Source organism: Fusarium tjaetaba, assembly GCF_013396195.1.
Source record: "Fusarium tjaetaba strain NRRL 66243 chromosome Unknown NRRL66243_c0000440, whole genome shotgun sequence".
Taxonomy (NCBI): Eukaryota; Fungi; Ascomycota; class Sordariomycetes; order Hypocreales; family Nectriaceae; genus Fusarium; species Fusarium tjaetaba.
Window position 1 is genome coordinate 24,652 of NW_023501636.1, and position 16,411 is coordinate 41,062.

At 49.7% G+C, this 16,411-nt stretch overlaps 1 protein-coding gene across 1 annotated transcript; it reads left to right on the plus strand.

Annotated features, from left to right (window-relative positions):
- Window positions 1–13,931: 13,931 nt before the first annotated feature.
- FTJAE_13583 (UPC2-like protein) lies at window positions 13,932–15,866 on the plus strand (the record flags this gene model as incomplete). The annotated part of the gene is made up of 6 exons (XM_037346741.1): window positions 13,932–13,999; window positions 14,053–14,094; window positions 14,146–14,448; window positions 14,501–14,728; window positions 14,780–14,816; window positions 14,865–15,866. The coding sequence occupies 6 exons, from the start codon at window positions 13,932–13,934 to the stop codon at window positions 15,864–15,866; spliced, it is 1,680 nt and encodes a 559-aa protein (XP_037199395.1).
- Between the last annotated feature and the right edge of the window lie 545 nt (window positions 15,867–16,411).

Sequence of the window (16,411 nt, forward strand, 5' to 3'; positions counted from 1 at the left end):
CATTGACATTGGGAGGACGAGATACCTGATGGAAGCTGGAACTGGGAAATGGGACTGGGAGAATGGCAACACGTTATGCCATAAGTAGATAGAAGTACTCGGATTCATGGGAGGAGTTGATGGGCATTTATGGGGTCCGAGTTAGATAGATAGGCTACTTTATTATGCTGCTGCAAGCTGGAGCAATGTCACTCAAGTGTAGAAGATCACCAGATGGAAGATAATATCACTGTGGCAGTTGAACCCCAGAGTTATTTCGTTACCATCTTGTCACATTACAATGTCAGACACCTGATCAAATTTCAAGTCTCAACGATGGTGTTTTTGGATCTATCGCACTAAAGCACTTACGACTTATTGGCAACTTGTGAATTGCCTTTAAAGAACTTGGTGATACTGTAGGGTAGCCATTGCCAACCACGACCAACAAGGAGAGAAGTATTTCGGTATCAGTTCCATGCTACAGCATAAGAAACGTTGCATCGTCCCTCATATCAAGCACATGACCATCGTCTTACGTTGATTAATGAGTCGTGAGAACTGCCTGTCGAGGCGGTGGGTGATCGAGTACTGATTCTATAGCCGACTCATGTGCACCTGAGGCCGTGCAAATCACAAAAGAGTCATTTACAATGTAGTAGCTCTCGTTAGTGAATGGGCCGGGCGCTCTAACATTGGCCTTCAGCGTCTGTCTATGCGGTGATAGTATTGGTGTAACCAGCAGTGACAAGTTGGACACTCACAATTTGCCAAGACCGCGGAGTCTCCATCGATGCCACAATATAATGCCCAATGCCCTTTGACTCGTGTAGCCACTTAGGAATGATTATCCCTTGAACCCCTGAAGTTGTCGTGAGGGAGGAGACAGTTGACTGCCGGGTTTTCGCATGTACAGTATGCATCAACACTAGGAAAACACGGAAGATCGCCCCTGTTCTAGTTTCCGCTTTCAGACTTAGAGTTTCTGGAAACCAGCTCTTGCAGGGCTTGATTCGATGAAAAGGTGTTGGGAGAGGTGCTTTGACATTCCCAAACCTAACCCAGGAACTCGCTAGCTACGCGAGTCGGTACTAAGAGCCGAACAGTTTGGACGATCTTTTAGTCTGCCAGTCTATCAATAGTCTCGAGATATGTAATAGTCTCCGTATAGACGATATACTTGCCCTACCGGGCAAGGACACAGACGTTGCGAATACGCTGGGGAAATTGAAGCTCAATAGCGGAGACAAAAGGCCCAAACTCTTGGCTGCATCAGTCAGAAGAGACCAACGGTGTACCGAGGATAACTAGACTGAAGCTAGACAGTCATGAAGTTGGAAATATGATCTGCTGAGTGACAACAGTTCTACTATGGAATCAATTTGTGTGTCAATCGGACTCCAGCCATGACTCGCGTAGCGTGCGTGCATAAACACCAACGATCTGAAATTGGCGAGATGCTCACGAGAGACTTCTACACGTCGCGAATCTTTGACTGATGATAGTCAGCGAGAGGAGCAGGTATAGATAGAAACACTAACGGCAAAGTCACCACGGGGGTCTTGCCATCACAAGACTCATAAGGCTGGATATTAATGGCCGCTTCCAGAAAGCTCCGTGCATGGTGACATACACTCTCAAAAAGCCACCCCGTATGCCATGCCCTTTTCGATTCGTGGCCTCAGGGAGGTTCAAGGAGATGCAGGCCATTGCAGGGAGAGCAAAGTCTCTCGGTCAAGAACAGGTGTTTGGTCTCTTGCCTCGACTTAGATATGTACGTAGTAGCTAAATTTATCCTGGTGGCTTGCTTTCTTCTGGCAAGCTTCTGTAGCTGAGATGCATCGATCCGTCTGGACACAGAATATAGCCGTCACCGCTGGCTTCGGGAACTATCCGTATGATTCCGTCCAGTGATATCGTCGTACTGATATGGTATACTCGGCAACCGGGGCAGACTCACCGGACCCTGCATGGTCCACGGTTAAGGCCAAGGTCCTTGTGAGGCTCGCGATATCCAATAATCAGAACCAGAGATCAACGTCTAGCTCAACGTCGTTCGTAGACAAATATGCCATAGTACATAGACCATCAGGCAGGGGCGTACAAGAAGACACAAGTCTTGTGATTCTGTTCTGTTCTGGTCTGTTATGACCAGGCCTGCCATAACAGTATGTACTGTACTGCTTCTCTCCCAGCCAAGCCAAGCCGAGCCAAGCCATAACAGGAGAGTAAATGAGAGGGCAACTCACCCAGTGAAACCACCACCAGAGGCTCTGGTGCTGCTGTGCCGTTTAAGCTTTAGGACTAGATTCGTTGACCTTGATTGGAAAAGCTGTCCACACCGTGTCATGGTCCCCTGCCCGTGTCGCCATTAATAGCTCAGCCTCGCACTACTACCCCTGTCTTATGCATGGCATGGTCCGCCCCGGGTATCCATTTTCCCCATTCTGACGCCCTTTTTGACCAAAGAACCCTGTCAGTTTATTCCCTAGCCTATTCGGCAACCCTGTCCGACGCTGTGAGCCATGGCCTGGTCTAGAACAACAAATGCATTTTTGGACATCGTCATTTCAACATTCGAGTGGCTGGGTCATCAATAGGCAAAAACCAACTCGTGGGAAACAAGGAAAAGGACCCTGCGACGCTGTTGGTGACATGACATGTCATGACATGCTCTCCACGCTCCCTCCGGGCTTTTGAGAAGAGTCCGCAGCTCCGACCGATTCTGGCAATGGCAATAAAACCCAACCAAGTCCAAGCTGTTGTGGGCCATCCCCAGCGCCTGAATGGGCGGGCTTCTGGCTACAACAGTAACATTCGCGCAATCAGTCGTTGCCGATGAAACTTGGCCCATGGACTCGGGTAACGGGTTTAGCCCCTTGCCAGTGACAGAGATTGAAGGACTGGAATACAAGTAAAACATTTCTCATCGGATCCTCCTGGTCAGGCGCCGTCGTGTGCCATGTGGTCTCGAGCCCGCACCACTAGCTTCGCCCTGATATGATGGCCTCAGTAGTCTATGTACCGTCTGTCTAGCCGAGTCAGCAATGAGATCTCCAAATGATACGTTACTGTTAGCCGTCAAAAGACCCTGAGGGCTGAGGCCCAGCCATCTATGTCATTCCTGTTTGACCCTGCGTCCATATTCTGCCACAGGCGTTGCATCTTTTTCACGGCTTTGATCCCGCGGCGCGGGTTTGCCGGCGCCCCTACACAGATTCGCATGCGCCTAGCTTGCTCAAGGGATCAGCCTCTTTCAACTTGGTCCTTTTCGTCTATTGGCGCGCAAGTGAGTTACCCCATAGATAGCCTTCATGTATTGTGCCCCGTTGATGTTTATGGTGCACCATAGAATCTGATACAAAACAAACATGTTGCTGTCTAGCATTTCTCCTTTTCACTACTCCGTATAGGGCCGGTCTTTTCCGACTTCAAACTGTGATCGGCAGTCTAAAGTTTTGGCTATTCAACTTTGGAGGGGCATCAGATCATCGGGAGCCAGAAGTCGTGACTTTGAGTCAACTTCTCTGTCATTAGTACTCTGTAGTTGGGTCATACGCTGGTAATTGTGAAAATGGCCCACGCCCTTGTCTCGGGGCCCACGCTGTTGTATCGTTCTCAAGTAAAAGGTCAGGCCAACTAGCTAGGAAGCAGCTTCAATGGGGTAGGTCATGGGACAACCTAAGAAGTGATGTTGATCTGCGATACTTACTGCCCGAGAGGGCCTCAACAGCATCGGCTTTCAGTGATCGTCTCGCCTGGGTCTACTGAACGCGCAATCGGATCTGAAGTATACAGACTCGATGCTACGAATCCGAGTTCCCGCGTATCACACCGGAGACTTCAGACTGTGATACCAGAGTCAATGTGTTACAGGCCCAAGGTGCGGTCAACCCAAAACGCCGTTCAAAGCACCAGGTAGGTTACTTGCAGACAGACTGTGGTGATTGCGAGACTGGTGAGAATGCCTCCGCTGTGTGTCTCCTATCTTCATTATCAAAGCAAGAGCTGAGAACATCCAACCAGTTGTTGGAAGTAGTAACTCGAACAAAACACAGACATCAGAATATACTTCAATTCTTGGGAGATTGGAAAGTGGGTTTGGCATCAAAAGGCTGCGGTTGTCAACGGCCAGTCCTCTCCATAGGATAGGACCGGGAACGATATTCTATTATTATCGTGCGGCATATCTTGCGGCACGAGCCCTGTGGCCATGCCTCAACAAATCAGAAGCATGCTTCGGCATGGCTGCTGTAACCAGAAGCAGTGGACTTGCAAATGAACCAGCTGCCGAGGATAAGATCTTCTTTGGCTCGTAGCAAAGGCCAATCTCTAATTCTGGCAGTCTGATCAGGGGATCATCGGCAATGGGGCGAGATGTCTGAGCCCGAGCCCGTTGTAAACCTCACTCTTTGAGATGTTGATCAAGTCTTATTAACGCCCGAAGCTGTCACATTCTCGCAGACCTGCGGATCCGTGTGGGGACTATTGGCATTGACCCAATATTTGTCCCGTTGAGGTAAATCGAGAGTGCCGCGGCTCCGACAGGGTCGTGATGATTCGGAATTTCCGTGAGCGGGCTGCGAGCCGAGGCAAAAGACCTTGATTTTGAAATACATAAATATGAATCTTGTGTCTGAGGCTATTGGCGGTCTTCGAGATTAAGTCGTGAAGTGATAACAGCTAACATGGATATTTCCTCTTGCCTCTGTACTGGTGAAGTAACTAGGCCGGGCGTGGATCCAAAAGGGATCGTCGGTCTGCATGCATCTCGATCTTCCGTGCCTCCCAGCTATACGGATCATGCTTCATTAGCGCCTTTTTAAAGGAGGCTAAAAGGGTGGTGCGATGCATAAAGGTTCAGCTTTAAGGAACACCAAGCTCTCCACGGTGATCACCTCACCGCTTTCACTGTCTTCTTCTCACAGTGCAGCCTTAGCTGCAATGTTTGAGACACTTAGAAATCTCGCATCGGTCTTCTCAAATCGCCCTGCAGCTTGCTATAGCGGGATATGAGGTCATTCCGTCCGCTAAGGAAAAAAAGTCGTGGTGTGTCAGTTGTGATTGCTCAAGAATCCTTGTTCGCCTATCTCACCCCCAATCAACTGAAATAGCGAACACAAGTGGCATCCTTCGTTCCACGGCGGACAATTGGTGACAGATCTGAAACCTACAGCTGGAATGGCACAAAACAGCGCGTACCTACGTTTCTCGTCGAGTCAGATCTGATCTATTTCCAGAAGCGACCAACCTCCCTTCAAACTTCAGCCAGACCAGATTCGGTAATGACATCGCGGCCAGAGGAAGACGAGAGGCATACGCCTATGATGATCTTGGGTGTTGAGTGACAGGGGATAGCCTGTGAAAGACCAGAGCAACAGCCAAGACCAGGGCGCGCCATGAAGTTGTTGATCCCTCCTTGTCGTGAACATGTCCAGGAGCGACCATTGCAGACATACTCCGTAGTCTGGTAATTAATAATGAGGCTAGTTTGATGGTTTGGAGCGGAAAGCGGTTTAGTCAATGCTTGATGGACTTTTCGAAATGCCCTGTCATTCATGGGTCGAGTTTCCCAGGGGAAATCCCATTTCGGGACACGAGGTTTGTGTTTTTGGCCAAACAGAAGCTCCAACGACCTTCGTTGTTGAGCCAGATCTGAACCAAGGGCAGGGGACCCTGGCGCACCCTGACCTCTTGGTCTGTGGAGCAATAGTAGGTTACCTACCTCAAAATATTTAGCTATGGCCCCCAACAATATATGGTACACTGAAAACACGAAGCTGATGCAGAATGAGGGACTCACAAGAAACGAGTTGGCTCCGTACTCCAAACTTTGTGGTATCTGTGGCATATTAGGTAGCAAGGTAAAGCACCACTGATGATACTAGATCTTCCATAGACAATATGAGGCTTAGCATGTTGTTTCCACGGACCCCGCCAACAGGGCAAGAAAGTCGTCGGAACGACAGGGCCATTGTGTAAGAGGGGATATCGTTAAGACGGAGTGAAGGATAAATCACTCGGTCCATGACCTCATAGCGCTCTGCTAGCCCTAAAATCGGGGGACAACCACAGATGAAAACTAGTGGTTTATTTTCAAGTCGCCATTGGAACAGTCGTCTGGTCAAATTGCGCAGCCAATGGTGGATTGCGCTTGTAAGACTTTCGGCCGAGATGGGGACTGGTGGACAGATTTGCAATTCATCGGCCGAAGTCAGTGAAGGGCACTGTTTCAGCTGTGGAACCAAATGGCGGAGGGCCAGGACTAGAAGAAGAAGGGAGCTGATAGTCAGCGAGAACCGACGTCCGATCAAGAAAGAAGCGTACGGGTAGAGTGACCCTCAGCCTCGTCAAGGAAAGGTAATTGTACATTAGTAGTCTACTCTGTCCAGAGAATGAATATACAGTTTTCAACATGTTCCACCGCTCGGAGCGGGGCTTGAGTTCCCCGAATTCAGGTGGGGGAGTGGGAGTGGGAGTGGTGTGGTTTGCTTTGCTCTCAGGACAAGATAGTAGCTTGGCGGAACTTCCTAGACCATTGACAAACAATTTTCGGATTTCTGTACACAACCGCGGCCTGGCAACAGAGGACCAAGACCGGAGCAAATGCTGCTTAGGGTGCTTGCTTGCTTGCTTTGCTTGGGACTGAAGCTGAGCCCGAGCGTGAGGTATGTGTGACTTTGGGAGGTAGCAATGTCGGACGAAGCCAATCGTGGCGTGGCTTGAAAGTTGGTGCCAGGACCTGTCGATCATTTTATTGCCGTAAGTACAATATGTACATGCATATTCCGCATGGCGCTGTTCTGCGATGCTTTGCTCTGGGCCATGCTCAATTTGGGACAAAGTCTCGGGGTCTTGTCTGTTTTGATTGATGTCGATGTCTTAAGAGCTGCTCCCCCTGATGATCTGATGCGCTGATCTGATGTGCTCATGAACTTTTTTGAAGGGTGAAAGAGGGGTGAGCTAAGTGGCTGGAAGAAGAGCGAAATGATGCATATTTTTGTTGGTGATGATGATGCGACGACACTGCTTCAAGAGAAGAGGGGAAGGTGGTGCAACCTCCCCGAGGCATCCTGAAGATTGGTACCACTTCTTGTCTCTTTTTTGTCGCCAGAACTTGTTATGTAAGGTAAATGGATCGATTAGGTTCCGATGTCACAAGCAATTGCCATACCTAATTGTATGGATGTACCTGTCGGACATCCAATGGCAATGCCAGTGGCAATAGCTTTTGGGCGAATGTAAGTGTGAATGTTTCTAATAAGTGGTACAATCTCATGCAAATCGCATACAAAGTATCCCCCGCTAGCCCAGCCCAGCCCAGGCAGTGAGTGACTTGATGAGCTCTGACCGGTCGACCCCCTCTATGCACATGAACTAAAGGCCTCAAATCTAAGATGGCTTTCGGTCAGATCCAAAGCATAAATGGCGTAGATTATCTGCTGCGCGACTGGATATCCAACATGTTCTGTGACTGTGGCTGTGAATGTGATTATGGCCGTGACGGTGACTGTGACTGTGACTGTAACTGTAAATGTAATTGTGAGACATTGCCTCTGTTCAATGTCTCATTCAAATTCTTCCGCGGTGCCATTCCGCAGTGCAACTCTGGAGTGCGCTACCAGGCTAATTACCTCGTTAGACGTCGATTGCTTCTAGAAGGCCCTTGGCCGAGGGCGGCCTAAAAACTACCGAACAGATAGGGTCTCCATTTGACCTTTCCCTATCAAGTACTTACAGCCACAGCCTTTTGTCTCATAAACAACTCATAGTGAGGCGCCCGCACGAAACTCAATATGATCTGCAGCCGCTAACTTGTGTAACACTCAACTGCAAGCCAAAGGACTTTTCAAGTCATTTTCAGCTAGATAGACACATGCAAGTCATGCATTGATGAGTTGTTGACCATTTTCAAGATCAGGGATGCCAATGACGAGCAACTGAATGACATGACATGACATGACCGCCGCATGAGAGGAGAGATCCAAGGTTGGTCGTCAAATTAACCACTTCTCCACGGACGGTCAGAAAGTCTCTTGTAACTGACGGTGAGTAAGACTGTGATAGGTACTTTCTTCCAGACCCGTCATGACTACCGAGGCACATGTTGATGATCGATCATACATACATGTCGTTGCCCTTTGAAACACTGCCGCGAACTCCCTTTTCCGCAATTTAGATAGGGTTAGCATTAATCAATCTGAAGCACGAGTGGACCCTTTGCAAGGAATTGCCAACAAGGGGAATAACGACCGATTCTTGGGAGGTTACTTTGAAGAGAAACCCCTTGAACCATGTACCTGATGGTTCTCTAACCAAAGTTCTTACCCACGCTAAGTTCCCAGCATCTTGGTGCTCCAACTTGGCAGGGAGTTCATCCTCGCCAACCTTCGATATGTCACTGTCCTTATAGCATTGCAGACCACGCGGGACTTTTCCCGATTAGGCAGTCTTTGCTTGTCATATTCTATCCATTTTCTCTGTCTATCATCACTAGAGGTTCCGCTGGAGTCCCTGAGACAAGTCTCACAACTTTGGTGCTTTACTAAGTTGGATACTGAGCGACGATCTGGTTATTTACCAAGTGGATGATACTCTTGGGTGTTGGCATTTGTCTTTTCATGTTCGGCCAAGTTTGACTTTCTGTCATCTGAAGTTTGAGTTCCATCATGGTAGATTCCAGACTTTTCCTTTTACAAAAGTCAAGGGCAAGCTACTAGCCTTACAAGGTCCGTTCTCTTTTCCTATTCGTGCACTTAGCTTGTCAGATGTCTATGTAACCGTGAATCGCCTCTGATTCGCACGCAATACGTGACTTAAACGTGGTTAATACGGTAGTCTACTATTGGAAGACACCCAGGCATCATGTGATCAGTCATCTTCTCCCTCCAATCTTCCTGTTCACCCTGCCCTTGTCCCGCGCAAGGGTTGTGGCATAGTCGAGAGGTTGACGGACAAGGGGCCGATGCTAAAAGAACATCGTTCTCAAACTATCGTGAAGTCCCGAACATGAACTACAAAAGCACCACTTGGCCAGGAAGCGGATGCTACGCTGCCCACAGAGCCGGAGAAATACTTCCTTGACAAAAACAGGGACCAGGCGATGAACGAAAGTTGGGGCTAGAACGGATGGCTGGTCATGATACAAGTAATAGGGCCATGCTCGAGATAAGTAAACCCGTCATATAATCGGGCGACCTACTACCCCGAATTGCCGTTTGTGGATCTATTACTTTGAAGGAAGTTTCAGAGCATTGATGCTATGGCTAGAAATAGCTTCATTGTGCGGTCAGGAAAGATTATTTTCTCCAGTTATACAAAGCCCGGGTCATACTCGGTCGGTATCTTGAGCTAAACCTTTGATCGTTATCCTTGCGGCGCAAAATTCCACCGTGGATTTGCAATACGTTTCTCGACAGCCTGTGAAAGGCCCAAGTCTGTGGTTGAGCGTTACACCAGAGGAAGAAGCCCGAATACGCAGACACCCTGGACAAGACACGATCTACAGCATACCCGAAGTAATCCCGCACAGGAATGTTGGGAGCGGGAGGATCATGTCTATCAATAACCATGCCATGTCATACCGTAACTTTCCAGCTCGTCTGCTACAAAAGTACGGATGTACATACGGAGTAGTGATAGAGGAATGTGTTTGGGTGACAGAAACAGCGAGCATGAGAGATGCTGACGGAGAGTTGTGTAAGACGGCGTCAAGATAGGCCTAGCCAGAGTGACTGCGCCTACAATTGCTACTGCTACTGCTACTGCTACTACTACCGCAACATTGAGACCCTTACCTACATGATCGTACGCAGAAACACTGACCAACGACGTCATGGTCTTATGTTTTCCAGCTCCGAAAAGGCGCAGAGACGAGATACTCGACTTGTAGGAGCGGCCCGTGGCTCTGTCTCAGCTGTAAGATAATACCTAGGGCGACACGAGCCAAAGATTTGGAAACAGACGAACAAAACAAATAACGAAGCGAAGCCACTGCGAAAGCATTCGTGCGGCGTTTATCTTACGGTGGGCCGTAAGTAACGTTCCAGTGTTACTCATCTGCAGCTATACTGTGTCCGGTTAGACTGTCACTTTTTATAGATATTCTCCATATTCTGATCTCGAGCCTCAGGGTAAAATGTGCCGTTTCTGGAGCCATGTCGCCACTGAGATGGCGCTTGTAATGCAATGCAAGGCAATTTGTTCGACCCCAGCCTGGCCGTTACCTTGCTTTGAACAGGGCTTTGGATGTTTTAGGCCGGATTGGATTTGGATTCAAGATGGCTTGGTTCTCGCAGGGACCCAATATCAAAGCTTCAACTACCGGCGGCCCCGGCTTGTCCGTCTCTGGTCTCTGATGCCGACGCCCCGTCCGTCTACCACCGCCTGAGAGCCCGCCCGCCATCCTAATCCCAATGTTGTTTCGCCCTGTCGTAAACGCACGAGCCAATCAGCGACTCGAGTTTCGCACAGCGTGAGCGAATAGAAACCAAATCCGCTACTTGAGCCAAGTTGAGCCGTAGACCGGGGTCCACGGGCACCGTAGCCCAGTCCAGACAGCCTAGCCCAGCCTAACTTTCATATCCGTTCAGTAAGGTAGTCAGTTACCAGTCCAGTGCACTGAGCAAGCCAACCTCTCCTCTCTCTATCTCTCTCTCTCTTTGTAGGGAAACCCAGTGGTTGAACCGACTAAAATCCCCCCTGGGTCTAAAGGGAGAAAACAACCTACGCGGGGCACGGACATGTAAAGTTATTTTTACTTTGTCACCTAGTGTTTTTGTCACCCTTCCTTCCCCTCTTAGCCCTCGTTCGATTTTCAGTTTAGTCACCACTTACCTGTGAATTCCTTGGCGATACGTCGAGACAGGGCTTCTCTCGTTTTTACTTCTTTCTTCTTCTTTTGTCTCTTTCTAGAGGTCTCAGCTTCTCTTCCGGACACCGCGGAAAAGCGGAGGACGGACACTAGTCTCAATGATCTAAGACAATGGAACTCTCCCTAACCCTTGACCCTGGGCCATGTGCGTCATGCCCTCTGCGTGCAAGGTTGTATCTCGGCCTCAGGGAGTAAGAAAGCTTCTGACATTGACAATGGGCATCAGAATAAACCCACCAAAGAAGCACCCTAAGTTCGTGATAACTTGCTTGAGCCTTTGTGTCACCTAGAGTCGAGGTCCTAAGTTTTCTTGCGTCCCCTAACTCAGCCGCCATTTTTATGACGGAGGATGACAGAAAACCCTAGGACTAAAGTCCCGAGTGACAAAACTTATCAGACTGTATCAGAATAAACTCGAGAGTCGATGTGGTCGGTTCATTTTGTTCCCCGATGTAAAAGCATCCAGCCTCTTGAACCCCGCCGATGGTATTGTGATGAAAGTCTGGTGTTTGCTGCAGCTGAATGAGAAAACAGCCAACCTGTTTGAGAGGTCGAGAGCCAAAAACTTTAGGTAACTGGGTGCTGCGGTACACCATTCTGTAGGTGCCACCGTCCGCCACTATCTCTTGTTGTTTCTATTCCTCAGGTACTCGCATTCGGTTGCTGTATTTGTGATTTAATATTATTGCTTCATTGCTACTATTTGCCCATTCTCGGCTGGACTGGGTTTCTACCCGCCACCACCATCTCGGCCAGACTCAACCTCATGATTTCAGGAACATTCCGCCCATGTAAGAGAGGGAAGCATTGCATTGCAGTACCATCTCGGCGGTCGTGTAGAACCATAGGACGAGCACAAGCCAGCAAGGTCGCCCTGCCACCAATGAACCATCTCCAGTCGCCAGCTCCCCAAAATAGCACAACAGAAGCACCTGGTATGGATCGATGTTATCTTCAGGTATGGACCATGGACCCGTCATACCTTTACCGAACCGACGCCTAGCCTAAGCATCTCCAATTGCTGCTTCAGCACCCCTACATACTCCGCAGTCCTCCCGCTTAGAAGGTTACTTCTGCTCCCTGACCAATCCTTACGGTACCTGGAGCCCCTCTGATCTGGCATGGAAGGGATGTGTTACTAAGGTTGATGGTCTGTGACCGACGCTTTCTCTAGAGAACCAGCAAACAGATGAATGTGTTTTTTTCCCACTATGACAGATGCCCAGCCCAGGGATCTTTTGAAGAGCGGCCCTATTACTGATGAGGCTGCAGGACGCCCCCCCCCTGGCCGAGCTGTCGCACCGGACCACACCCCATCTCTAGCGTCTTGGGTTGGGTTATGTTTTTTTTTTGGTAGACCAGACCAGCACCAGCACCGCACCATCGCACACTTGCCCTTCAAGCAGGCGTCGGCGCGGATACCACAGAGTTACAGCTGTACTCCGGGTTCACGGCCAAGAAGCAGCATCCGATTCATTGGGACTCATCCATTGCTGTCCGCTGCCGTAGTCCCGGGGCCCGCACTCCACAGCCCACAATTCCCCTAGTCTGAGGCCGAGCTCGCCGCTTGTCTTGACGTTCCCTCGGCTCATTCCTGCGCTTCTGAATGGCAGGTCAAGTATCCGTAGTGTAGTTGTTGGTGATTCTGATGTTATGCTATGCTAAGCTGTTCAGGCTCAAGCACAGCAGGCAATCGGGAGACTAGGGCTGGCTGATGGTGGGTGCCCATGGGCTGTACGCTTTTAGGACTGGTGGTGAACTGGCACTGACGCTGCTGTCTGTTAGGTTGCTGGCACCTGCATCATGGCACATGGCACGCTCTTACCTCACCTTACTCTTACAGTTTACTGCTCTTTTCATCCATTGCAAGCATTTCACGGTACAGTACAACACGATAGGTACCCTTACACAGCCTTCCTTCCATCCCACTCTTACCTTACCTGTCTGGCACCTACCTTACCTTACACTCCCACACACCACCCGTCACCTCTTACACCCCGGTTGCTCCTCCCCTCCCCATCTGAGCTGCTCCCGCACCGCACCTGCCTGCCCTGTGGATTAGGTCCGCTTGTATTTAACAATGCCATCGTCCCCAGCTCCTCCTCGGATCCCCTCTTGATTCCCTTTCGGTCATCTACAACAAACATCTTCGTCTTTACAAGTCAACACCACGTTCGCTATTCTCCTCACCCTCCCCACCTCTCTCAACTCTCTTAGGAAGTCCTCGTCGACTCCTGTCACTCGCTTTTTATTTCACGGTGCTTTGGTTCTGGAACAACGATCCTCCTTCACGATACGCTTTTCAACTCATATCTCTGGGCATTCAATCGTTTCCCATTGTATATAATCAGGAACAAAACACGAAGTGCAGAGACCAATTCTCAGATAGAGACCACGGCTTACACCAAAACCTTCTGGACTCAGACTCAATCTGTCAATAATCGACTGCCGGTGCAACTGAAAACGAAGCTGCTCAAGTGCACTTACATGGTCATCTTGGCTTTCGATTCTACAATCAGTTGATATCCTCACTTCTGCATACCCACAGTCGCTTCTAAAGCTATCACAAATTCTCTTGAAGGAAGGAAACCCAAACTAACCGCCATATTCGATCGCTACTACCCCGTTTGGAAGACTTGGATATAGACAACTACCGTACCACGCAGCATCACTGGCCAAGGTTTTAGATATCTCTTCAACTCATCCGGCCTTGATCATCCCTGCTCCGTAGAGTCCATCGAGCATCTCAGTCACTTTAGATTGTTGAAGCCCTCCGTGTATAAGTTTGAATCTTCGACTTGCACCTGAGTACATCCTCTCGACGCTCTACGCTGAATTGTTGTCTATTACGAGACCCTATCCACGAACTATCTCTAATACGGACCACTTGGATCGATTCCTGGATACCGATTGACTGGGTAGAACACTTGCTGCCCTGTCACCCCAACACTCGCTATAAAACCACAAGCTTGTCTTTGTGGATCACTTCGTGTATGTCACTCGAGCCTCATCAAAATCTGTGCGTGTACTTATTCACTCAATAGTTCTATCCAACAGATACCTCTGTAACATTTGCAAAATGGCTGGTCCCGGTGGTGGTCCCCCTCGCCGCAGCCACACCAAGTCTCGCAAGGGCTGTGATACCTGGTATGATCCATCAATTCACGTTGACTTTGCACAACACTGACAATTACTCATAGCAAACGCCGCCATATCCGATGCGATGAAAACTTCCCCCAATGGTGAGTTGTGATTCGAAAAAAGACGTCTTGTTCCCAGGCTAATGGATGAAGCCGAAATTGCACTAAGCACAAGATTCGATGCCCATACAACGACGTGCAGGTTCCTGATGCTGAGCGCTCTACAACTCCCGACAAGCCAGACCTGATGTGGACACCCCAGATTGAAGCCGCCATTAATGAATGGCAAAGGACAGGCGTCTTCCCGCTCCCCAGCCTGGGAATATACCCTGCCCCAATGCCACATCTGTACTCTGTTGAAGATCTCCGTCTGATCTACCACGTTGCGACGCTATACTACCAACTAGCCACCATCGATGCTAACAATTTCACCCTTTGGACCCGCCATATTCCAACGTACGTCGATAACATGATGCTCAAATTGGTATATACTGATCCCCAACTTTAGTCTTCTTCGAATTGGTGCCACCACACCATATGTGATGCACGCTCTGCTCGCCTTCTCTGCCATGCATATTGCTTTCCTCACCGACTGCCCTCTAGTTGGCAGCATGGCCTATGAGCACCGCGGTATTGCCCTCAAAGGGCTCCAGGAAGCCATTGGGTCTTTCTCCCGAGAAACATCGGATGCTATCCTTGCTGCCTCCCTCGTTCTCTCCTGGCAGGCCACTGACTGGTAAGACTCACAATTCCAACATCTAGTGAAGGGAATTAACAGCATAATCAGGCGCAGCTGGACCCAGTTAATGCAAGGCACTTCATCGGTAAGTTGACCCGATTATAGCAGTAGAACTCTACTGACCTGGAGATAGGTGATCGATGCCATGGATCCCTGGAAGCATGAGTCCCAGTTCGGAGACTTCATCGCCGAGAGCAGCACGTTCCCAACTGCCCCGCCATCTCCCGGAAAGGATCATCGCCCAAGCCAGCCTCGCCCTGAGGATCTGGATGCCTACCAACGCACGCTCGAACAGATTCAAAAGGTCGAGGCACACCTCAAGTACCACAAGGAAGATACTACACAGATTCAGCATCTGATTGGCTTTCTCCGAGGCTCCCGCAAGATCAGCCCTACGCTCACTATCGAGCAGCAATTTGAACGTCTTCAGCCTCTCCGCAAATGGCTCTTCTGGATGCCCGTGGGTTACCTGCAGAACTACCATGGCTCTCCCAACTCGCTGGTCATCATTGCTTATCTGTATACCGTGGCTCTCCTTATGGAACGTCTCTTCCCAGAGATTGGCGCCGCCTATTTTGGCAGTTTGTCTATCTCTCCCGTTGAAGAGATTGCTCGGCGACTCATGTCGATCAATGTTTCTGGTGTCGGAAGCGAGATGCAAACTCCCTTGACCCTTATGGAGTTCCCCATAGACACAGTTAGTCAGTTTCGGTCGCGTATGGGATGGATGCACCCCGAAAGAACTCCCTCTTTCCCTCAGTTCAACCCTCGCAACTTCACTATCCAGGAGGAGGTGCCCACTCATGAGTCGTATCTATACGGAAACCCTGCTTTCAGCTACAGCACTGAGGAAATGCCCATGCTCAACGCATCCGGACCACCTTCTGCAGTGAGCCCCCTGGTCTTGTCGCCGTATCCGAGCCAGCAGTACCTCAATGTTCCCTCACCGGCGTATAATGGGGCTTACAGCCCAGCATCCTCGACTTTCGAGGGATCTGTCGCATACAGCGATACCGAGGAGTATGGATCATGGGACATGAACACTCTACAAGGCGGGCCATCCTCATCAATTCAGGACTCCCCTCAAAACTATGGCGTCGGGTTCGTTACTCCTGTCCAGGCTGTGTGGATCTAGGCTCCTCGAGACGACCACTGGCTCAATTTACACAAAGAACATTAGGGGATTGACCGTTACCACCCAGGATTAACACGACACCTACATACCCGCCTCCAGAGGACCCGAGTCTATACATGACTTCCATGACGAGCACCCAATCTCCATATATCAAGTCAGAGCAATTCGGCATGCTTCCTCTCCCCGAATCTCCCGTCTCGTCGAACGCACCGCTCCCACGACATCGCCATACATCATCTATGTCCTCCGCCCCCCACCCACCTTCTCCTCTGGCACGACCCCCTGTGATGCACCAATATGACGACAATTCCCGACGCCGAGCCACCTGATACCAAGTCCGACTTCGATTCACCCTCATCTGTTTTTACTGTTATGATTTAATTCGATGTTCTGCTTTTTCCGAAAACGACGCAGGCGCCATGTATATCACACTCCTTCAACGCTCGCTACACCCAAACCTCCGCGTCAACGACGCTGACACTCCCTATCACTCGACTAACACGCGCAGTTGGAAGTGCCGTGGTTTCACGCTCCTTATGATACCC